The following is a 25,441-nucleotide window of genomic DNA, read 5'->3' on the forward strand; positions in this document are numbered from 1 at the left end:
GACAGTTACTGAGTTTTCTGATCAACTGAGGTGCATTAATTGGATATACTGTAAGGAGATGATAGTCGCGAGTGTGGAATTTTGTTTCGAATTGTAGTTTACTGTGACTGTTTTCTTTATTTTCGAAATATATATATTTTTTAAATAAAAATAGACGGTCCATCATTTATTTTGTTTAAATTTTCACGCACAGTGTTAATGATGTAAACAACATTGTTTTGTGCGTAACGTCAGGGACCCTGAGCGGAACAACCAAGTAAGTTGTGAAAACTAATAGGGAGATCCACTGTTGGAGGGGCGAACGATGGCCTCACTTACTAAAATTGACAAACACATGAGCATTGCTTTGGAAAAAGGGGCTTAAAGTGTCGTCCAAGAAAAGACTGTGCAGTCCACTTTTATGGAATTTCGGAATCCAGTGAAGGCTGAACTGCACATTCTAATCTGTGATGACACTTTACACACTTTCATTAAGCCCCGTTTACCCAGAAAGCTGTACATTTTGAGGCATCCACTAGTGCTAAAAACGCGATACACATGCTCTTTTCACTCGGTTTACTCGCCCATCAGTTAACAAGACACTTATTATAATTTTAAATTACATTTAATTCAAGCCCGATTATGTAGTAGCCGCGTCATACGAAAATGGATCTTATGCTATACCCTGCCAGCGTAGCTCCCGCCCAGATTGCGCAGTCGCGCTCTCTAATGAGGTCCTCCCCTGTCAGCTATAAAGTCACGCAAGGTCGTATCGGTCTAAGTTGGCATGGTAGCTACTGACCAGTCTGCACGAATAAGCGTATTGCATACCCTCCTTTTTTCATTGGACGACTTGTATATGAACATGCATTTACCCGTTTACGTATATTGACATTTGTGCTATATAGTTATGTTTGATTTGTTTCTTAATTTAAAACTTGACATTTAAAAGTTAAGACATGAAAAGTATTATTAAAGCCGTAAATCAGATTAGATAATTGCATCTTGAATGAACATCAAATGAACCGATGAAGAAACATAATACATGTAATTTCTTACGCAAGAGTCTGCGACTGTTAATTGATCTAGACTGTTCTGATGAAATTTCAAAACACAGACATTACAATTGATCAAATTCATGTTCAGCGAAGACAATTACTTTTTTCTGTGACCGTCGTTTTCACATCCAGACTGCTAAATCTAAGACGCTGTGATGGTTAGAATCAGGAAAAATATGTAGCAATAATATATACACGTTTGTTCATTTACTTTAAAATTATAATTAAATGCATCAACACTAGCAAATACACGCGCATAAGGTATTAAATATAGAACAATGGCATAATTTTAGTAATAGAATACTTTGAAAACCTCTTATACGGGAAAAACGGTAAACAATCAAAGCACAAACATCAAGAAAGGAAATTCGAAGTAAAGTCATGCATATAAGCCATTGCTGAGATTAAAAGTGTGCTAAGCAAAAGTCAATATTCACACCGTTTTGTTTTGACCTTTAAAAGCCTAGTTTAATAGTATTATTTTGCAGGCATATACATGTATATGTACTATAAAGCCACTATTGATCCTAAAGTTTTTACTCGATGAATTGTATGCTTGGTATTATTGAATTGAAACTGTAAGCTCTAATTAATTACAAAGAATAGACGTACGAAAATCTTACTTTCATTGGTTTCTAGGCAAGTCAGTTGTCATGCAATGAACGACCGTTATCTAAGGAATGCTTAAAGGTATGACTGTAAGAAAATAGTATTGATATCCAGTACAAGAATTGTAGACATAATTGTATTTCCTTAAGTCACAATAGCAGAATTTTCGAATATGATTTATTTTATTTAAACTAGCATTACCATAGATATTTAGTTTTGGAACAAGTGTTTGTGTAATGCCCCATGTTACAAATTAGCGAACAACTGCAGTACATTCAGCGCTTTGAAATTACTTTCAAATCTTAACGAGCGTAATGCGTAACGCACGAACGGCGAGACTAACGGATAAACTGACCGTGCGATTAACGCAAGGACGACTTGACTAACGGACAAACTGGCTGATCGAACAATAGACAGACGTCTGGTCCAACCGAAGAAATGGCCGATCGAACAACGCACAGACGGCTGGACTTACAGATGAACTATCCGATAAATCCGCTGAATGAATCGATGAAAAAACGAATTAAATGATTAAATGAATAGAATTACAAACACAATAGTATCTGTTGAATGGAATTAACATTTGAAGATTAACGACAAATTAACGACATGGAAAAACACTATATATTTTTCTACTTTGACAATTAGTTCATTAATAGGCGTTCAGTTCAATTAAATCAATCCGAAACATTACTTTTTTCTTGACACACATTTGCATGTTTTTATTAAAAACATAAGTAATATAGTGAAGTTCTGTTGATGTGTTAATGACCGATATAATTCAACAATTTTGCTTTCCGTCGATTTAAGGAGTGGTTTTCGTCGTGACTCTGTTCTTCCTTGACGACACGCTATGACCCGGAAGTCTTCAGGTCGGAGCAGCCAGGATGGCGCCAAGAGGTTAGCACGTGTCACTCCGGCCTGCATCCCACTACATCCAATCAAATCTTGCAACCGAATCGAGCCCAAGGAGCGGGCGTTCCTAGACGCAGCGGAGCGCGGGGACAAGCACACAATGGTGCGCTGTCTGCAGCCGCCTTCGCCAGTGAACGTCAACTGCACGGACATGATCGGCCGCTCCGCTATTCAGATAGCAGTCGATAATGAAAACGTTGAAATTGTGGAAGTTTTATTGAAGCAAAAAGGTATTAGAATCGGCGACGCATTACTATATGCTATACGGGAAGGCGTGTACAAAATTGTGGAAATGTTGATAGACCATCCTTCCATCACACCGGAAATGCTTGGTAAAGATTGGTCTTGGAGGAATTTCGCAGGGGAAAACGGGGTCGCTGGCGAGAGTAACGACTACTCGCCTGACATATCTCCCATGATATTGGCGGCACATTGCAATCAGTTTGAGATCCTTCAGCTGCTACTGATGCGGGGCGGCGTGATCGACATACCCCACCAGCTATCATGTTCCTGTCGCCGCTGCAGTGAGCGAGTCAACGAGGACAGCTTACGCCACTCAATTCGACGCATCAACACGTACCGCGCGCTCGCAAGCCCCGCGTGGGTCTGCCTGACCAGTGCAGACCCGGTCCTCACTGCCTTTAGACTTTCGTGGGAGCTCAGGAACCTGGCGCTCCGAGAGAACGAATTCAAGGACACTTATTTGGAGCTTAGCGACCAGTGCAAGAAGTTGTCGTGCAGCCTGCTGGACCAGTGTCGGTCCACGGATGAAGTGATCGCCGTCCTCAACAAGCCGCCTGAGATTGACGAATCGGAAGGGGAGGATCGGGACACTGGCGGACCTCTTACGAATGTCGAGACTGAAACTGGCCATAAAATACGAACAAAAAGAGGTATCAATAATGATAGGTTTACTTAATTTGTATATACCGGTACTGCAGTTGACTTGAATTGATCTTATTTCAGTCACTGTTATGGACACCAAACATTATAACAAAAAACGTAACTCTGTCTAGGATATTGAAAGATCTTTGAAAAATACTAAGCTTTGTATTATTGCTGGACATTTGTTGTTTACCCGTGGTCTTAAAGAAATCGATTTGATATGAGTCCGTTGTTTTTATTGTTAATGTGATTCATACTTTATTTGGGGCTGGATTCAGTCCAGTGCATAATGCATAAAGAAATTAACTCAATCTCGTATGTTGTGCGGTTGCGGTTCTCAATCAAACCATAATAAATATTGAGCCTCGCTCTGGGAACACGGGGTTTAATGCATATGCGTAAAGTGTCATTCCATATAAGTATGTTCAATCCGCACAGGCAAGTAAGGGTTGAAACCTTTAAGCGAAAAGTCGCCTATTATTTACCTGTGCGGACTTCTTTAAGCCCTATTTTACCAGAACGCGGCTCAATATTTATCATGGTGTGATTAACAACCGCAACCGTAAAACATACGACACGTCTTTTTCGTCAGTTTGTGGCCCACCCTAACTGCCAGCAGCTGCTGACCAGCGTCTGGTACGAGGGCCTCCCCAGCTGGCGGAAGCGGAACCCGTTCACGAAGTTTCTCCTCTTGCCTAGGTCTGATACTTATCATGCCCTTCATGGCCGCCATCTATTGGCTTGTTCCGCGAAGTCGACCCGCGCGTCTTCTGCGCAGTCCGTTCATGAAGTTCCTGTACCATAGCGCCTCGTTCGGCGTCTTCCTATTGTTGCTTATCGTCACTTCCGTTCAGGTGTCAAGTATCGCCGGGCGTCAGAGGCAGCGGGGACCGCCCCCGACGGAGTTCGAGTGGCTTATCAGTATCTGGGTAGCAGGTAGAGACAGATGGGGACTAGAAAAGTGCACAGTTTACTAGATAACGAAGCATGATTACAAAGAAACTATTGTATAATGTTTTCTGCCTAGCATCGCAAAACGTTTAAACAAATCACACGAATAATGCCAAGTACTTTGGCTTTGACTTAATGCCCTGTATACTTATGGGATACGATCCCTTGTTCATTTACCCCATACTAGTGTAAGACTCATCTGGGAAATTGTATGCTTAGTGCAGGTTAATCTAGGATGAAACTTTCCGCCTTTAAGAACTGGATTTTTCCTCAACAGTAACTTCATTTTAAAGAAAAATACCATTACTACGGAAATTGTCGTCCCTACTAAGCATGTGTGCACAGCACAGGCTAATATGGGACGTCACTTTAGACAGTCGCATGCGTTAAGCTTTGTTTCACAGGGGGCAGCTCAAGATTAAAACACCCAATTAATACTCAAACGATCCCACATACAAACATTATACACTATCACATACGATACTTATACAATATCGCATACAACACATATTGAATATAACATACAACAATACACTATCACATACAACTAAGGACCATACAGGATCACATAAAACAATTATCAGTATCATATACGCCACTTATATAACATCACATACAACACTAAAATACTTTCAAATACACAACTTATACGATGTCACGTATTGCATACATTTATATACCATCACTTACAATACAAATCCAATATCACATAAAACACTTAAACTATGATATCCAACAAATGTTTCGTTGAGTTTGGTTTCTGGTGCAGGGTCAATGTATTTTATCAGACCGAATAAGATCACACACATTTTACTTTTGGTTGACAGGGTTCATCTGGTCGGAGTGCAAGCAGCTGTGGGAGGAGGGGGCGAAGGCGTACCTCCGTCAGTGGTGGAACTGGCTGGACTTCATCATGCTTTCCCTCTACCTGACCACCATCACTCTCCGCTTCCTCGCCTACATCCAGGTATGTCTTGACTTCATCATGCTCTCTCTCTACCTGACCATCACCACTCTCTGCTTCCTCGCCTACATCCAGGTATGTCTTGACTTCATCATGCTCTCTCTCTCTACCTGACCACCATCACGCTCCGCTTCCTCGCCTATATCCAGGTATGTCTTGACTTCATCATGCTCTCTCTCTCTTCCTGACCTACACCACTCTCTGCTTCCTCGCTTACATCCAGGTATGGCTTAACTACATTATGCTCTCTCTCTTCCTGACCACCATCACGCTCTGCTACCTCGTCTACATCCAGGTATGTCTTGACTTCATCATGCTCTCCCTCTCTACCTGACCAACACCACTCTCTGCTTCCTCGCCTACATCCAGGTATGGCTTAACTACATCATGCTCTCTCTCTTGCTGACCACCATCACGCTCTGCTACCTCGTTTACATCTAGGTATGTCTTGACTTCATCATGCTCTCCCTCTCTACCTGACCACCATCACGCTCTGCTACCTCGCCTACATCCAGGTATGTATTGACTTCATAATGATCTCTCTCTACCTGACCACCACCACTCTCTGCTTCCTCGTCTACATCCAGGTATGTCTTGACTTCGCCATGCTCTCTCTATCTACCTGACCCTCACCACTCTCTGCTTCCTCGTCTACATCCAGGTATGTCTTGATTTCATCATGCTCTCTCTCTACCTGACCACCATCACTCACCGCTTCCTCACCTGTATCCGAGTATGTCTTGACTTCATCATGCTCTGTCTGTCTGTCTGTCTGTCTGTCTGTCTGTCTGTCTGTCTGTTCTGTCTGTCTGTCTGTCTGTCTGTCTGTCTGTCTGTCTGTCTGTCTGTCTGTCTGTCTGTCTGTCGTCGTCTTCGTCTGTAGTCCGTCGTCGTCGTCGTGTCTGTTGTCTGTCTGTCTGTCTGTACTGTCGTACCGCTAGTCCGAAGAGAGTCCGTCGTCCGTCGTTGCAGTCGATCTGCGAGCGGGATGAGCTATGAGAGAGAGAGTAGATCGAGACTCGGAGCTCTCGATCGCTCTCTCTCTATATTGTCTCTCCGCTATATGCTTCTCGCTCTCTCTCTCTTCTTCTCTCTCTCTCTCTCTCTCTCTCTCTCTCCTCTTTCTCTCTCTCTCTGTCTCATCTCTCTCTCTCTCTCTCCTCTCTCTCTCTCTCTCTCTCTCTCTCTCTCTCTCTCTCTCTCTCTATCTACCTGCCACCATCAGTTTCCGCTTCCTCGTCTACATCCAGGTATGGCTTGACTCTATCATGCTCTCTCTCTCTCTCACATCTCTCTCTCTCTCTCGACCAAAATCACTCACCGTTACCTCGTCTACATCCTGGTATGGCTTAACTCCATCATGCTCTCTCTCTCTCTCTCTCTCTCTTGACCAATATCACTCACCGTGTCCTCGCCTTCATCCAGGTATGACTTGACTCCATCATGCTCTCTCTCTCTCTTTCTCTCTCTACCTGACCACTATCACTCTCTGCTTCCTCGCCTACATCAAGGTATGGCTTAACTACATCATGCTCTCTCTCTCTCTCTACCTGACCACCATCACGCTCTGCTTCCTCGCCTACATCCAGGTATGGCTCAACTACATCATGCTCTCTCTCTCTCTACCTGACCACCACCACGCTCTGCTTCCTCGCCTACATCCATGTATGGCTTAACTACATCATGCTCTCTCTCTCTTCCTGACCACCATCACGCTACGCTTCCTCGCTTACATCCAGGTATGTCTTGACTTCATCATGCTCTCTCTCTACCTGACCACCATCACGCTCCGCTTCCTCGCCTACATCCAGGTATGTCTTGACTTTATTATGCCCTCTCCCTATATGACCACCATCACTATCCGCTTGTTCTCCCATCTTCATGCACGGTGCGGGAATATGAGCCATGGAGCCCATATTGCTAGAAGTCCTACGCCCATATATCTCTAGGGTATGTATATGTGTATACTTGTATCAACGCGTTTTCAATCTTTGCGTCGCGTGTATCCCAAAAAGTAAAACTGCTAGACTTATAAAAGTATTAAACAAAAGTTTTACGCATCAGCATTTTAACCTGCGCATCTGAGTACATGTATTATACTACTTATATGACCCATACTAGAATACTAACAGTTTGTTTCGTATTAATCATAACGTATAACAACTGGAACGATTAAAATTCATTAACATATTTATTAGCATACACACGTGTTCACCTGGGTATTTTGGTACATATTCTATCCATCTGTCCGTTCTTACATCCGTCTTTACTTTTGATTGTTGTGTCTCATGCCGTAACTGAAGATAAGTAAACTCCCAGACTCATACAATTATTAAACAGCATGATAAGATGTGTGTCTGAGTATTTCGATGAAGTTTATTTTAGCTCAACTTACCTTAATGTGCTAAGCTACTGAAAAAAGTGATGTTCATCCTTCGTCCATATTGCGTCTTTGACCCTTTTTCCGACGACATCCCCTCCTCAACCGCTAAGCAAACTTCACGAACTTTTACGCACATTTTCCTTGGCTGGTCAGGATATGAACACAATTAATATCGTTCCAGTCTGTTGATTAATATCATCGTAGGTCGCTACCATTTTAAAAATGAAACGTAAATAATACTTTTATCCGTCGGTTTCTGTGCTGATGAACAGAAAGTTCAGTTTTCAAACCTCTGTAGATCGAGTCTGGTCGATACGGACCCCGGGAACTGGACCGGAAGTACTGGCCCCTGTACGACCCCACCATTGTGTCCGAGGGGTTGTTTGCCGTCGCTAACGTGTTCAGCTTTGCCCGGATCATCTTCCTGTGCCAGGCCTGTGATTTTCTTTTTTTGTTTACGTGCTGTTAGTCCGTTTATATGATTTCAACAATATATTTGCTATTTAATAACGTTTAATTACTAATGAACCCCAACACATATTAAGAGTCAAAGTCTATAAATTGAGCCCCGCGCTACAGAACTGGACTGAACATGTGTTTAACGCATGTGAGTAATGTGTTGACTGCAAAGGCGTATATGGAACTACACTTAACGCACATGCATTGAGCTCATTCTCCCCAGAACGCGGCTCATTTCGTCTACACTTGTAGGCGCACCAATACCTAGGCCCGCTGCAGATCTCCCTGGGCTGCATGCTGGTAGATATCGCAAAGTTCCTCCTCATCTTCTTCCTCGTCATCACGTCATTCGCGTGTGGTCTTAACCAGCTGTTCTGGTATTACACGCCCACTATTGACGGCAACGCGACGCCCTTCTACTCGTAAGTATTGCGTTGTTTGCCGAGTAACTAGTTTTTTTTGTATATTAAATGTGTTGCTATTACATCGCCGATGTGTTTCTATAAGGCAATCAGTGTGAAATATCAGTGTGATGCTTTGACGTAATTAGTGTGTTGCTATGGCATCACTAGCGTGTTTCGATGCTGCCTCCAATGTGACATAATCAGTGTGACACGTTGAGGTAATTCGTGTGTTGCTACGACATCGCCAGTGTGTTTCTATTCTGCCTTCAATGTGGCATAATCAGTGTGATACTATGACGTAATTAGTGTTTTGCTATGACTTCAAAAGTGTGTCTCTATGCTGCCTTCAATGTGACATAATCAGTGTTATACTATGACGTTATTACTGTGATGGTTTGTGTTCGTATGAAACCATAATTTTATTATTTTGACCTGACATCATTTACCTCTTATAATTAAGATGTTTTTTTCTGGGCACTGAATAGGTCACTGTTAATCTAGGCGCTACGGTGATACATCGTATGTTCTAATAATACTAGTATGTAACAGCAACCAATAACATGTGAGTTTCGCTCTTGCAAAACATCAGGTCATAAACTTGTGTTTCGGGAAAACAGGGCTAAATGCAGGTGCGTTAAGTGTATTTCTTATTTAATTAAGATGTTTTTTTTCTGGGCACTGAATAGGTCACTGTTAATCTAGGCGCTACGGTGATACATCGTATGTTCTAATAATACTAGTATGTAACAGCAACCAATAACATGTGAGTTTCGCTCTTGCAAAACATCAGGTCATAAACTTGTGTTTCGGGAAAACAGGGCTAAATGCAGGTGCGTTAAGTGTATTTCCAGATCAGCCAGTGCTGTCAGCACAGGCTATATAGGGACGACACTTTTTACTATGGCTAATTTTTCGTTAAAAGAAAGTATTTTCTAAACGAAAATGTGTTTACGCGGAATGTAACGTCCCTGGGTATCCTGTACGGAGTGCACAGTCTAATAATAGACGCCATTTGACGCACTTGCATTAAGGCCGATTTTCCCAGAACGAGGATCATATGTTCTTATCATAATTGTATGTAACCGTCACTAATGACACATGTTTTCAGTCTAGAGAGCAGCTACCGCACGCTGTACTGGTCGCTATTCGGCATGGCGCAGCTGCGGGACATCAAGGTGCTTGACGGTCAGGTGTTCACGGAAGTGGTCGGGGAGCTTCTCTTCATGGCTTACCAGACCATGGCGGTCATCGTGCTCATCAACATGCTCATCGCCATGATGTCAAACTCCTTCCAGGAAATAGAGGTCTTTGATCCACATATAGCGTTCATAACCTTTACAATTAGTGCCAGTCATCTGTATTCGTCGCAAGTATATTGATGATATTTTAACTAATTATGTGTTCTACACAGAATCATGACCTGATGTTTTGAAGCAAATATATGTTAGAACATTCAAAATATATGGAGAATAACATGTTACATGCTGTAAATTGCTTTTGTGTATAAACTGTACTTCATCTAAGTTTCAAATTAGTTGTGTTGTTTAATTTGATTTATTTGTACCGAAAACATGGACTAATATAAACGCTAATTAACTTGATATAGAAATTAAATAAATATAATATAATTGCATCGACCAGCCTGTGTCTATAACTTCCTGTTCAGAACCACGCGGACATGGAGTGGAAGTTCGCTCGTTCAAAGCTCTGGATGGGCTACTTTGACGAGGGTTCCACACTCCCCCCGCCATTCAACCTCGTCATCAGTCCCAAGGCTGTCGTCTACTTCGCGCGCACCTGCAGAGATCTCGTCTGCGCATGCCTGCAAAACCGGAAGTCCGCCAAACAAAAACTGAAGTCACCTGTGACTTCGGATGGACGGTTTCCTGTGAGTGCAAATATGGAAGTGCTTTTTCGTATAAAATTAATATAGAATCTTTATTGTTTAGAGGGTATTTAGACTACAGAAAATGTTCTTGACATCAGTTTTAAATCCGAGATGCTCGTCTGTCTTACGAGAGTCTTTATATGACAACGTTATATATATGGGCGTTTAAGTTAGGATTGGTTTAAAATGGCTAAACAACATAAAGCTCATATCAATTTCAATAAAATGTGTCTTTATATTACCAAGCCCCCTAACACCTTATCAAGTCTTAAAGTGAATGCGCATGATGGGCTTGATGAGTGGTCGTAAAATCTTGTTACACATAAGCCTGTGCAGTCCGCCGAGTCTAATGAGGGACGACACTATCCATTTTCATTGAAATTTTGAGTATAAAGGAGGTCTGTTCCACGCAAAAATCCTTTCTAGTTGGAAGGTGTCTTCCCGGATTAGCATGTAGTGACTGCACCGCCTAATCTGGGGCGATACTTTAGCACATGCATTAAGCCCGGTTTTCTCGGAGCGCGGCTAAAATGTTTGAGTTTGTACACATGTCATTTAATCAATGGTTGTTGCTTATGACGATAGTTATGCTTTTTTTAGCAAGAAGTTTTCCGCCACAGCGAGCAGTCCGTGTTCACAGTGAGTAGATGCGCTTTATGATTTCATTTTCATCAGAATACAAATAAAGCCAAAGGCTGGTTATTGCCGGACCGTTAATTTAATTTAAAGATGCTGAATCTCCATCTTTTCATTATTGTGTTTATATGAACTGTTTTGCGCATATTCAGCATCTTTTAACTTATTTATTTTAGATGCATTGTATAGATAGCCTTTAGCTCATCGAGTCGCTCTGTAGCCCGTTTCCTGGGTGGAACCAGTGCTGGATGCCGGGAGAAAAGTTTATCCGTATGTTTGTTTATAAAATGAACATAACGTGACACCGTAAAAAATAGTTTATGTTTGTGCACGTACGAACAGTTGCGTATAAGTATACTTCTGTTGTGTGTAAATGTGCGCATAAGTCGGAGACATCCATGCTATGAAAATAACATCGTGCGATATCACATAAACAATACATGATATGACAATATAGTTGTAGGAATCAACTCAATTTCTAAGCGCATCACACGTTTCGATAACAACATCGATAATTTCATAGTTACCTTGATGTCTATGCATGTTCGCGTAGATCTACTAACTAGTTTTAATCCTAGAACAACACCATGCGTGCTGTGTAAATGAATCAATATAAAGTATTGTTCATGATATCTATTGGCTATTTAAGGGACTCGTGCACAGAATTTACAATTTCATATGTAATGAGATTCAAATTAATTTTTTAAATCGATTACAATGTGCAGTATGTACAGACTAGATACAGACTAGATTATAATGTACAGTATGTACAGACTAGATTACAATGTGCAGTATGTACATACTAGATTACAATGTGCAGTATGTACAGATTAGATTACAATGTTCAGTATGTACAGACTAGATTACAATGTGCAGTATGTACAGACTAGATTACAATGTTCAGTATGTACAGACTAGATTACAATGTGCAGTATGTACAGACTAGATTACAATGTGCAGTATGTACAGACTAGATTACAATGTTCAGTATGTACAGACTAGATTACAATGTGCAGTATGTACAGACTAGATTACAGTGTTCAGTATGTACAGACTAGATTACAATGTGCAGTATGTTCAGACTAGATTACAATGTGCAGTATGTACAGACTAGATTACAATGTGCAGTATGTACAGACTAGATTACAATGTACAGTATATACAGACTAGATTACAATGTTCAGTATGTACAGACTAGATTACAATGTGCAGTATGTACAGACTAGATTACAATGTGCAGTATGTTCAGACTAGATTACAATGTGCAGTATGTACAGACTAGATTACAATGTTCAGTATGTACAGATTAGATTACAATGTTCAGTATGTACAGACTAGATTACAATGTGCAGTATGTACAGACTAGATTACAATGTTCAGTATGTACAGACTAGATTACAATGTGCAGTATGTTCAGACTAGATTTCAATGTGCAGTATGTACAGACTAGATTACAATGTGCAGTATGTACAGACTAGATTACAATGTACAGTATGTACAGACTAGATTACAATGTGCAGTATGTACAGACTAGATTACAATGTTCAGTATGTACAGACTAGATTACAATGTGCAGTATGTACAGACTAGATTACAATGTGCAGTATGTACAGACTAGATTACAATGTGCAGTATGTACAGACTAGATTACAATGTGCATTATGTACAGACTATATTACAATGTGCATTATGTACAGACTAGAATACAATGTGCATTATGTACAGACTAGATTACAATGTGCAGCATGTACAGACTAGATTACAATGTGCAGCATGTACAGACTATTCAGGTATGACACTTTCTTCGGAAACTTATTTTTTGCAAAGAAGAGACTTTCTTTCAACGAAAAATATCATAAAAGCGGAAAGTGTCGTCCCTGATAAGCCTGTGCGGACTGCACAGGCTATTCTGGGACGACACTTTACGCACATGCATTCAACCCAGTTTTTCCAGAGCGAGACTCAATTACCTGCAGCTATACAGGTTCAGTCTACAGGGTTCACGTTGTTTGCAAAAAAAGTCAACGACACGAAGAAAACATCGATACATACCTCATAAAGACATTATGTATTTCTATAATCACCACATTAATATACGTCTCGGTTATAGATGCGCTAGTTTTCCGATTGTATTGGTTTATAATGTGTTGTTTTATCGAACGTGATGCGCTATTTATCTTTTTTTGCTACGAACTGGAAATTTAGTTTGAACAAATCAAAACATAATGTAAGAATTCCATAACGATCTTAGATCAAATGCGAACGGACAGTATAAGAATTCTCTCATGACGATGTTTTTCATGGTTTAAATAATTTTGTCATGTATCGAAATCTTTCTCAAGCGTAACCTATCCAAATTTCGATAAGATACGTTTTTTTGTGGGAAATATATTAATTTAATAGTATCGTGTACGTATATGCAAGTCCAGAATATTTCAATACATTTTGAAAGGCTATTATAAAAATTACAAACAATGTCCAAAAACATTTAGGATAAGTATATCAACGAATTACGAAAGGACAATTCAATTTGCACCCGTGTGCCACTACGAATTAAAATGTTGTTGAGGTATTCATCGGAGTACAGAATGAAATGTTTAAAATGATTGCGACCTTCGTGCTAACCATTAAGATTTTACTTTTTCATCTCTTGCGAACCACAAACAAACCGCAAAAAACCTTGGTAAAACAAGAACTAAAATTTAATCAATCAAACGTATATTCGTACACGCAAGCGATGTGACATTGGGAGCAGCACTCGCGTCAATAACATGTGTGTGATGCGCGAACATACTCTGGCCGCTTTTTCTTTAATACAACCTTCACACTTGTACGAGATATTTCTAGCCAAGTACTCGGCGGAGGTCCGTCAATATACATAGGAAGCTTCATTACTAAAATAATGACTAGCTCGATCGAGAGTCTTTATTACTACGCTATAAACCCGCGCGTTCCCTTTCAGTGATTTTTTACAGAGTTATGGGGCTTGAAGATTTCTTCAAAAAGAATAAAGTGCGTCGCGACTTGTTTATCCGGATAAATAACACTTCAAGGATCTTGAAACTGAGAGGATGTTTAAATGATACGCTGGTCACTCCGCTCCGATGTTTTGTATAAGCATTTTTAAGTTTTAAAATTTGTATAAACTTCTGCAACCGAACTTGCTTTCCAAGCTAACTTTTGGCAGGAACATAACAAAACTGAATGGTAAGCTTCATTACAACGAGGCGGATTGCATGCAGTATGTTATGAGACTTGCTATTTCTGAAATAAGTAAACAAAAATGTGTCGCGTCATACGAAAATGGTTCGTATGCCATATGCAGCCATCTTAGCTCCATCCCAACTCCTTGCCCGATTGCGCGACAACGTACATAAGCAGTTTATTGCATTAGACCCATTTTCGCATGAAGCTGCTACAATATATTTCCCAAATATATTTGTGAAAAACTTCTGACCATATTTAGTGAGACTTTGTTTTGTTCCAAGAGGAGTTGTGCATCAATGAAGATGGTTTTATTACAATGATTTTTGCCTTTTGAATAAGTGTAATTTTTTTTTATTCATCTACATGCATAACAATGTTGACGTTAAACGTTTGTTTCAATACATTCTGGAAAGGTAAGATTCAGACCACCATTTTCTACTTTCTAACGCAACGCGGTAATACTTAAACCAGTATTTATTACGTCTCTGTTAGTTTACTCCTCCTTCCCAGGTGCCCAATATATCAGGATTTGCCCGTATATGAATGGTTTTGTCACCCAGGTGTAGAGTAAAGGGCGGCGACGGTGCCGATAATTGGCCGCGTCGGGGGTTGGGAAAATGTGCTCATTAACGACGTTGACTTGTTAGCATAGTCTGTCATAGACGTTACATCAAAGGTTCGAAAGCTTATTTAGTTATAAATGTGTCGATACGCTTGTAAATTAATATTACTTTGTAATAAAAAGTTCGTGGGAAGGCTATTCAATAAGAAAGTGTTTTCTACCAGACGTGACCTTTTACTGACTTTGAAAAGTTGCCAGTCACTTCAGTGCTGCGAACAGTCATTTGTATCGCAAACATCATCATCAGCTATAAAGCTATTGAAAGGTCATTAAACGTTTAACAAGATCCGTTGGATTATAGTAACAGTAAAAATCGATGGTTAAATGATGCAACAAAAAGTATGGAATATAATTACATGGTTGAGACTGTATTGCATTTCTGAAGAGAGAGATTTAATAAAGCGATGGCTGTGTGCATATAAGTGTACCCCACTTATTTTTTAAACCTTCACGACAAGTCTAGAGACATTCGCTGGCACAGACTGAAAGATGTCTCATTTTATTTCTATTTCATACCCGGAAGCAGAGTACTACAAGCGCCACTATAAGCAAAGGATTCAAACCCTTACATTTTGTACGTATGCCTTATTAAGTCATCATCATCATTATCATCATCATCATCATCATCATCATCATCATCATCATCATCATCATCATCATCATCATCATCATCATCATCATCATCATCATCATCATCATCATCATCATCATCATCATCATCATCATCATCATCATCATCATCATCATCATCATCATCATCATCAACACCCTAATGACCAGAATCGCTGTTATTGTCATCATTAAAATACCAGTACTACTACTAAATGGAATACTGCCGCAAGAATCTCAAGTGGTCGACCTGCTATTTTATCACATGTAAATACATACCAGCTACTATGACCGTATCTGTCTCAAAGAATCTGATACAGCGATGTTATTAATTTTATACTATGCATTAATGCTTTTAAATGATACTTTGTGGTTAAGACGATATTGAAGTGTGAGATAACGCGATAGTTCTTTGATACGTTAACAAAGAATAAACCGCTGAAGAATGTACATTGTGTCGCAAGTTATAAAAAAGATACTAGAATTGATTTCATTCGCAGGCGTTGACTCATTCTTGACTTCTTGACTATTAGCAAAATTAGTTCTTACAGTAAAATAATATATATTGACTTTCTTCAAGTAATTCACGTTCCTTCGCACTTTAAAATACAAGTTTATTATGCATAGCACATTGTTGCACATGTGCTTATATACACATGAATAGTGGCCAGGTAAACTACAGACCGGTTATGTACCTGCTGTACAGCGCACGTCACTACATACACAGTCGACAGGTAAACCGAGCACACTGTCTGTAGCTGCTGCCTAGATAATGTTACTACAGCCACAGTTAATGCGGTAAAGTAAACCACAGAGTGACAAATGTACTAAAGTTATGTGTTATGTATCGAAAAAAATAACGCAAAAAGTCCATGTGAAAACATATTAAGTTTCTTGACATAAGCACGATTATGTCGTAGTTTTTAGCTCGGCTGTTTTCGGAGAAAACCCGAGGTATTGTCATAGCCAGCTCGTCGTCCGCCGCAGGCGTCGTGCTATAACCTTAACATTGGCTCTAAAATCAAAGTGCTTCCACCTACAACTTTGAAACTTCATATGTAGATGCACCCTGATGAGTTCTTTGCGCCACACCCATTTTTGGATCACTAGGCCAAAGGTCAAGGTCAAGGTCACTGTGACCTCTAATATCAAACTTTAACATAGGCTCTAAAATCAAAGTACTTCCACCTACAACTTTGAAACTTCATATGTAGATGCACATTGATGAGTTCTTACGCCACACCCATTTTTGGGTCACTAGGTCAAAGGTCAAGATCACTGTGACCTCTAATATAAAACTTTAACATAGGCTCTAAAATCAAAGTGCTTCCACTTACAACTTTGAAACTTCATATGTAGATGCACCTTGATGAGTTCTTCACGCCACACCCATTTTTGGGTCACTAGGTCAAAAGTCAAGGTCACTGTGACCATTATATAAAACTGTAACATAGGCTCTAAAATCAAAGTGCTTCCACCTACAACTTTGAAACTTCATATGGACATGCACCTTGATGAGTTCTACACGACACACCCATTTTTGGGTCACTAGGTCAAAGGTCAAAATCACTGTTACCTCTAATATAAAACTTAACATAGGCTTTAAAATCAAAGTGCTTCCACCTACAACTTTGAAACTTCATATGTAGATGCACCTTGATGAGTTCTTCACGCCACACCCATTTTGGGGTCACTAGGTCAAAGGTCAAGGTCACTGTGACCTCTAATATAAAACTTTAACATAAACCTCTACATTCGCTCTAAAATCAAAGTGCTTCCACCTACAACTTTGAAACTTAACATGTAGATGCACCTGGATGAGTTCTACACGCCACACCCATTTTGGGTCACTAGGTCAAAGGTCAAGGTCACTGTGACCTGTAAAAAAAAATTCTGACAAGCTTTCGCAGCCGAGCGTGGCACCCTTTATGCGGTGCTCTTGTTAGGGTTATTTTAATGAGCACACTCAAAGAGATGATTTGCTCAATATGCTGGTTTGGTTTCTTTGTACATCTTTTTAGTCAAGTTATAAGCCTACAATATAATCTTGAATATATGCTTTTTTGGATATATCTATGGGGGCAAAGCTTATCCTAAAATTTACACAGTCACAAATTTTAAGATATGTGCATTATTCACATACAGTTCGATGAAAAAAATCAAGTCTCGAAAATCCTAAAGGAACAAACATAATTTTACACGCAACCTTGTCCGCAGATACATTTTCTAACAAATAGGAGTTCCTAAAACACACGTAAATTTAATTAAATCACAAAATAATAGTTTAGTAGATAAGTTTATGTGTTTCATCTTATTAAATTTCATTTAGAGACATACTGGTGAGCTGTTAATTAGATTTTTAATTTGAACATTGCAAAAACAGTCATCACTATACAGTTACAGCATATCAGACGTGTTGGATTTACCAGCGAAATTTCATATTAAAATGACATCGAACTCATGGTCACCTAAGAAATGATAAGAACACGTCAAAATCGAAATGTAACAAAATTTAGAAAAAAGATGATTTTTTTTTTCTACAAATTAAGGTTTAAGCATTTCATGGATTTGATTTTTTCTGCGTCTTAAGTGAGGAACTATTTTTAAATATGCACTCTATATTGACAAGAGATAATTAAAATGTATATAAAAAAAATCAACAAACTTTTTCGGCTACCGGTACCTACGTTTGATTTTGTGGAAGCTTTAGATTCTGTATATCACACAGCCAGTCAAAAGTTAGTCGCTTTAGAATATTGCACTGATTTGCATCAAATGATACAAGTTTCAAACTCGTATAACCTTGTTATTGTTTCAAACTGAAAGGAAGGAAGCCGCCGTGATGAATTTATATAAAAATTTATAGACAATAAATTGGAAACTATAACTTAATCTTATTTCAGATCGATTTGTTGCAATGCATAAACATGCGTTTTAACAGATTGAGCTTAATGAATATGTATTGATTAATTTGATTATACATGTACTGACAAGTAATATTCGATGTAACGTTTATGCTTTTGATAACTATTGCACTGTTTTTATATATATTTGTCGTTTTCTTTCTTAACCCATTTATGCCTAGCGTCCTGAAAAAAGGACATTGCAAACAGCGTAGACCCAGATGAGACGCCGCATAATGCGGCGTCTCATCTGGGTCTGCGCTTTTTGCTTAAAGAATTTCTTTAAGAAATATTCTAAAAATAGAAATAAATATACCAGACATCCCTAATTTTGGAAATAACTTGATCCAATTTAGAAGGATGGGAAAGTCCACTAGGCATAAATGGGTTAAGTAAAGCATTGAAAATAGCGTCCTGTTTTGAGTGTACATAAAAGTGATATTTTATAAAGGTAATAATACTTATGTAAGTCGATCACTAACTCAATAAAATTGGTATATATCTGTTACAAAAATAATTGAAAACTTAAAATTGCATCCTGGCAGAGCTAAAAAGTACATAGTCTGGGTTAATACATCTTGTGAAGGTTCTGTTCTTACTCCGACGACAACGTATGCGAAATAGTGACATGTCAAGTTTTTATATTACATTATTAAGCACGTAGTGTTCTTTCCTTGATGACCGGTCGGAATCTGTGCGTGACAGATTCATGCATGCATTTAATACAAAAGAAAGGTTCTGTAATGTAAATATTCACAAAACAACGTGAGCAAAGCATTTACAAACTAAGAAACACACATTGTGCCCATAATAATCATCAATCTAATAATTTTCAGAACATGACAAATCTTGCATTATTCGAAAATAATTACGTAGCGGTTTTTTGGAGTAGTACACTTTGATTGGTCTTAGTAAACCGCATTCGTACGAGAGATCGTGCGTCGAGACTTATTTTATGAGTCTTAACAGGAATTTCAGTCCTGGCAAAATGTTTCTGGAGCTTCATTTTCCTGTATTTCCACAAAATATTGTTTGTTTAAGGCTCAAATAACATTATATTTATTTAACGGATATATATTTGTCGTTTTCTTGCTTTCTAGAGTAAAGGATTAAAAAAATAGCTTCCTTTTTTTAGAGTATACATAAAAATGATATTTTATCAAGGTAAGAATACTTATGTATGTCGATCAATAACTCGATAAACCTGGTATATCTGTCAGACACTGTTAAACCCTCATGTCACAGATTGTTAAATAACAATTGCAATTTGTTCTATATATATATATGATGTTTTTTTAATACGTCTCACTGCCAAAGTAACGTCACGTTTCAGATTCCGTCATTTGACAGCGTCGACAGCGTTACCGGAGCCAAAGTTTCGCGCCTGTCAACTTACGAGGTAATTATCTGTGCTAACCTAAGCCCGGTTATTGCGTTATATGCGTTTCAGAGAAAAGTACATTACTAAATGCCATCGATGGGGTATGTGGTGAATATGATCAAGATTGTATCAGATGACAGTGGTGATGAACACAGTTTAAGTGATGATAACGGCGCTGCTAAATGTCATTCAAAATCACGACGGTATATGATCCTGATTGAGAGTTTGAAGGAAAACTGAATATAATGGTAACAATGCCGATGGCGGCGAAAATAATAACGACGTTAACAATGATTTAGATATGTACGGCTTATGTGATAAGAAAGATATTAAGGATGAAAATCATGGTTAAAATGATTATGAACACGACGATCACTAATATAATGACGTCTATAGCTATTCTTATGAACATGATTTGAAAAAAGTATTTGTTGACAAGATTGAATTCACTGCTTTCACATATGGTAAAGCACGCGCATTGCTGTTGTCGTCTGCAGGAGATCATGCGAAGGCTGGTGACGCGCTACATCCACCAGGCGAAGAAACAGAGCCGCCAGAACGGGGTAAACGAGGATGACATACTGGAAATCAAACAAGACATCTCCAGTCTGAGGTAAAAACATCTCCAGTTTTAGGTACGGACATCTCAAGTCTGAGGTAAGGTCATCTACAGTTTTCTGTAAGGACATCTACAGTCTGAGGTAAGGATATCTCTAGTCTGATGTAAGTGAATCTCCAGTCTGAGGTAAGGACATCTTACGTCTGAGGGAAGGTCATTTTCAGTCTGATGTAAGGACATCTCTAGTCAGAGGTAAGGACATCTACTGTCTGAGGTAACGACATGAGGTAACGACATATACAGTCTGAGGTAAGGACATCTACAGTCTGAGGTAAGAACATCTACAGTCTGATGGAAGGACATCAACAGTCTAAGGTAAGGACATTTGTACTATGAGATAAGGACATGTACATTCTTAGTTACGGACATCTTTACTAGTCGGAGGTAAGGACATCTACAGTCAAAGGTAAGGACATCTCTACTATGAGGTAGAACATCTGCTCTCTGAGGTAAGGGAATCTACTGTCTGTAAGGAAATCTACTGTCTGAAGTAAGGACATCTACTGTCTGTGGTAAGGTCATCTACTGTCTGAGGTAAGGTCATTTTTAAGTCTGAGGTTAGAACGTCTACAGTCGGAGGTAATGATATCTCTAGTCTGAGGTATGGACATCTCTAGTCCAAGTAAAGGACATCTCCAGTCTGAGGTAAGGACATGTTACGTCTGAGGTAAGGACATTTTTAGTCTGAGGTAGGAACATATCTAGTCTGAGGTAAGGACATTTACGGTCTGATGTAAGGGCATCTCTTATCTGAGGTAAGGACAACTCCACTCTGAGGTAAAGACATCTTCAGTCTGAGGTAAGAATATCTCTATGCTGAGGTAAGAACATCTCCAGTCCGATATAAGGACATCTCAAGTCTGAGGAAAGGATATCTCCAGTCTTAGGTAAAAATTATCCAGTCTGATGTTAAGAATTCTCCAGTCTGAGGTATGGAATTTTACAGTCTGAGGTAAGAACATATTCAATGTGAGGTAAGTTTATCTCTAGTCTGATGTAAGGGCATCTATAGTCTGAGGTAAAGACATCTCCAGTCTGATGTAAGGACATATATAGTCATTGGTTAGGTCATCTCCAGTCCGCGGTAAGGGCATCTACAGTCTGAAGTAAGGCCATCTCTAATCTGAGGTAAGAGCATATTCAGTGAGAGGTAATGAAATATCAAGTCTGAGATAACGACATCGTCAGTCTCAGGAAATGACAAGTCCAGGCTGAGGTATGAACATCTACCGTTTGAGGTAAGGAAATCTACGGTCAAAGGTAAGGAAATCTACAGCCTTAGGTAAGGACATCTCTTGTCATAGGTTACCACATCTACAGTGTGAGGTAAAGAAATTTTAGTCTAAGTTAAGGAAATCCTTAGTCTGAGGTAAGGACATTACAGTTTTAGGCAAGAACATCTTCAGTTAGAGGTGAAGTAATCTCTAGTCGGAGGTTATGACATCTACAGTCTGAAGTAATGACGTCTACAGTCGGATATAAGGGCATCTACAGTATGAGGTAAGGAAATCTCTAGTTTGCGGTAAGGACATTAACAGTCTGAGGTAAGAATATTTATAGTCTGAGGTTAGGATATGTCAAGTCTGAGGTTAAACATTTTGAGTCTGAGGTAAGGACATCTTTACTCTGAGGAAAGAACATCTTGAATTTGATAAAACCAAATGTTTGATCTCATATCGTATGTTAAATTGCATGTGAAAACCTCTTTTTGGCCTCAGGACTCAAAACATTGGTTCAGGTGGCAAAATATAGTTGTTAGTTCGGGCTACAAAGTACGTACTGTATTTAGTCATATATGAATTTAAGTATATATGGATTCTACTGGTAACATTTTCACTACCATTTTCGATTATATTGCATTCGAACGATAGCAAAAATCGCTAAATAGTTGCTGGTTACAGGTACGAACTGCGTGAAGACAGGCTGCGAGAGGCGGGTCGCAAAGAGAGCTACTTATCGGTCCTCAGAAAAGACATTTCGGAAATGTTCAGAGACGTGCTCAGACAAGACAACGGTAATGACATCAACCAGCGTCATATGACGTCATTATCTCGTCGACAGGTCTTCGCTCGTATGGAAGGAGTGCGTTCAAAAAGTAAAACGCAGGACAATTTCAATGAAAACAACGTGACTTTTCAAAATGTTAATTCACAGAATGAGAAGATAAGAGTTCAGTATCCACCTGAAAATATAAGTTCTTATTTTGAATCCAACAATTTAACGAGGTTGAATTCTGGAGATTTTATGCGCATGCGCAGCGACGCAGGTTCAAGTCATACATCGAACTCGTTTTCGCTCCCTGACATAACTAGCGACCCTTACCGATCTAATGGCTTGGTCCCCCTACGCACCTAGAGCAACTTCCAACGCAAATTTGATGAATAACTCGAACAGATCCGATGAGGAGGGAACTAATGCTGCCGATATAATCGATAGAGTGCCTGCTGGAAGCATCATACAGGCGCCGGATATCGAGTGTATTCGGATGGAGATGATGGAGACGTTAAGACGGGAGGTACGGGAAGCAGCGCGGGACGTCGCTTTAAACTATTTGCAATTGAGCGGAAGTGGCCGGGTGATTCCGGAGGTTGACACCGAGCTTTACCAAACGCACCTGTACACGCAACTTTGATACAAAGGTTGAATACTTGACAGAGCAAGGACGTAGCTGTGTCGTCTTGTTTAAGTGCACATACATCAATGTATACTCTTTTATATTTGACAATCATACGTTGCAGTGAACGCCATCGAATATCACTACTATGTCTCAAGGTCATGTTTTTCAATTTATCAGTGCTCAATGTACCATTATTGCATATATTTTTGCATGTTTAGCGAGCTTTAAATGCTGTTAAAGATCTTGTGATTGTGTGCTTAAAGGGGCCGTTCAACAGATTAGCAAAATGACACAATTAAAAAAAGTTGTTTCAGATTCGCAAATTTTCGTTTTTGTTATCATATTTTTGAGGAAATAGTAATACTGACCATTTACATGCTCTTAAATATCCATTATATGTATCGTTTGACGATTTGAAAACCTGAAAATTATAAAGCCTCGTGCGACGCGAAACGATTGAATAATTTGGAAAGTTTTGTTGTTGTAGTTATATTTTTGGAAACTACGAGGATTGCTTATATAGGTCAAAAATACATTCGCTGTAAGCATGAGCATGGGTGGCCGAGTGGTCTAGGCGGGAGACTTTTTACTCCAGGACTCCAGGGGCTAGTGGTTCGAGCCCTGTTTAGGGTTACTTTTTTCCTTTTTTAAAATGATATTCTTGTTTTTTACTGGAGATTTTTAGGTCAAATGTTTAAATTTATCAATATAAAGCATTTAATGACATGCTTCAATACATGCAAAAACCTGTTGGACGGCCCCTTTAATATGTCAATATCTCTGACTGATATTATTAAATCTCTTGATTTAATGCAGGGTTGAAAATAAAGTTTTACTATCAGCGTTTTATAGTGCTTGCAAATTTTATCGTCTGTTGTCATGTCGAATGTTTCATGAATTCCACGATCGTTATATTTAAAACACACACCTTTAAACCACAGGTGGTTAGCATGTGGCTATAAAAATAATTAGTAAAAACATCATTTTGAATGAAAAATTATCAAACTATAACGAAAAGTCAACTTCTCTGAAAAAAAATCAAAATATAAAATAAAATATCAAAAATCAAATGTATATATACAAAAACGCTGTATTTATTTTATGCCAAGCTTTCGACCTCACGGTCTTCATCAGCGGCCATTTTTTATTTCAATATGTTTTATTATGAACGGATATGACGTCTAGCATTTCCTGCGTCAACGTCGTTTTCGCGCCTTTCATTACCGTTTATTCCTGTACGTTAATACCATATGGTCGGTATGTCCTTAATTTTGCCTTTCACAATTGCTCCATGGTTTTGCGGTACTCGTCCGACCCGCTGAGTTTTTCGAGTCCCATTATTACGAAATCATCCATGGAGTGTCTGTGTAGAAATGTTCAGCTACCGGGTCACTGTGCTGTGTGCGAATACGCGACAGATTCAATAGATGTCGCTGGTACAGAGTTCCGCCTGTCGCTCCAACATACACGAACTTGCAACAGCGACGACAGTTGACCGCGTACACAACATTGGATGATTTGCAATCAACATTGTTCCTCACGCTGTACTTCCTGCCGCTGGGATCTGTGAAATAGTCCGTCTTCATCATGTACGGGCAAAACACTATAGGATGTTCTTCCGGAAGCCTAATAAGAGCGGGCCCTGTGGGGCGCAGAGATGCGCCATTCGCCCGTACATGATGAAGGCGGACTATTTCACAGATCCCAGCTGCAGGAAGTAAACTATAACAACCGAAGTCGCCTTACATTTTAATAGCGGATAGCAGTGCCATGTTGCTCGTTTAGGGGTTTTAAGTCTACATTAATTTACAATATGATGACAGGAACACTATATTAGCATACCATGTAATGTAAACATTTTTACTTTGAAAATAATGCACTTTGTACAACTATTAATATATCATTTTTATTATTAATACAGAACACATACGATAAAATTGAATGCATAACACATAGTTACTATTTAAGGCGCAGATAAGATATTATTCACGTTTTTTCGCTCAACATATACACACATTGATTTTTGTTGCAATAAAATACTATAATTTTCTAGTCGGGCGATCGTGTGTTGACCAGATAGCTACACTGCGAGTCATCGTTGAGCAATCGCTGGAATGGCAGGCACCTGTATGCATGACCTTCATAGATTTCAAAATTGCGTTCGATATGGTAGTTCGAGCTACAATGTGGAAGATACTGAAGTTCTATGGCCTTCCAGACAAAATCATCAACATACTCCGCACCCTCTACGAAAACACCACCTGCAATGTTATCCACAATTGCGAACTGTCCCCATCCTTTGAGGTAACAACCGGTGTACGACAGGGCTGTTTGATTTCCCCTCTGATCTTC

General features: G+C 39.3%; 2 protein-coding genes across 2 annotated transcripts in view; both read left to right on the forward strand.

The window, feature by feature from the left end:
* The first annotated feature begins 2,469 nt into the window (after positions 1 to 2,469).
* On the forward strand, positions 2,470 to 23,766 carry LOC127878351 (transient-receptor-potential-like protein). Its single transcript, XM_052424879.1, is given in 13 exon segments — positions 2,470 to 3,398; positions 3,400 to 3,454; positions 4,039 to 4,137; positions 4,139 to 4,382; positions 5,225 to 5,364; positions 8,043 to 8,177; positions 8,456 to 8,625; positions 9,716 to 9,911; positions 10,274 to 10,495; positions 19,806 to 19,871; positions 20,324 to 20,466; positions 22,374 to 22,803; positions 22,835 to 23,766. Coding segments are annotated over 13 exon segments (3,069 nt in total). The 5' UTR covers positions 2,470 to 2,499; the 3' UTR covers positions 23,105 to 23,766.
* LOC127879391 (migration and invasion enhancer 1-like) overlaps positions 14,018 to 25,441 on the forward strand; it is a 115,029-nt gene continuing 103,605 nt past the window's right edge. Inside the window, exon 1 of the mRNA XM_052426175.1 lies at positions 14,018 to 14,028. The gene's annotated coding sequence lies outside the window, so the exon portion shown is untranslated. The remainder of the gene's footprint in view (positions 14,029 to 25,441) is intronic.

The sequence above is a fragment of the Dreissena polymorpha genome, chromosome 4 (genome assembly GCF_020536995.1).
Source record: "Dreissena polymorpha isolate Duluth1 chromosome 4, UMN_Dpol_1.0, whole genome shotgun sequence".
NCBI lineage: Eukaryota > Metazoa > Mollusca > Bivalvia > Myida > Dreissenidae > Dreissena > Dreissena polymorpha.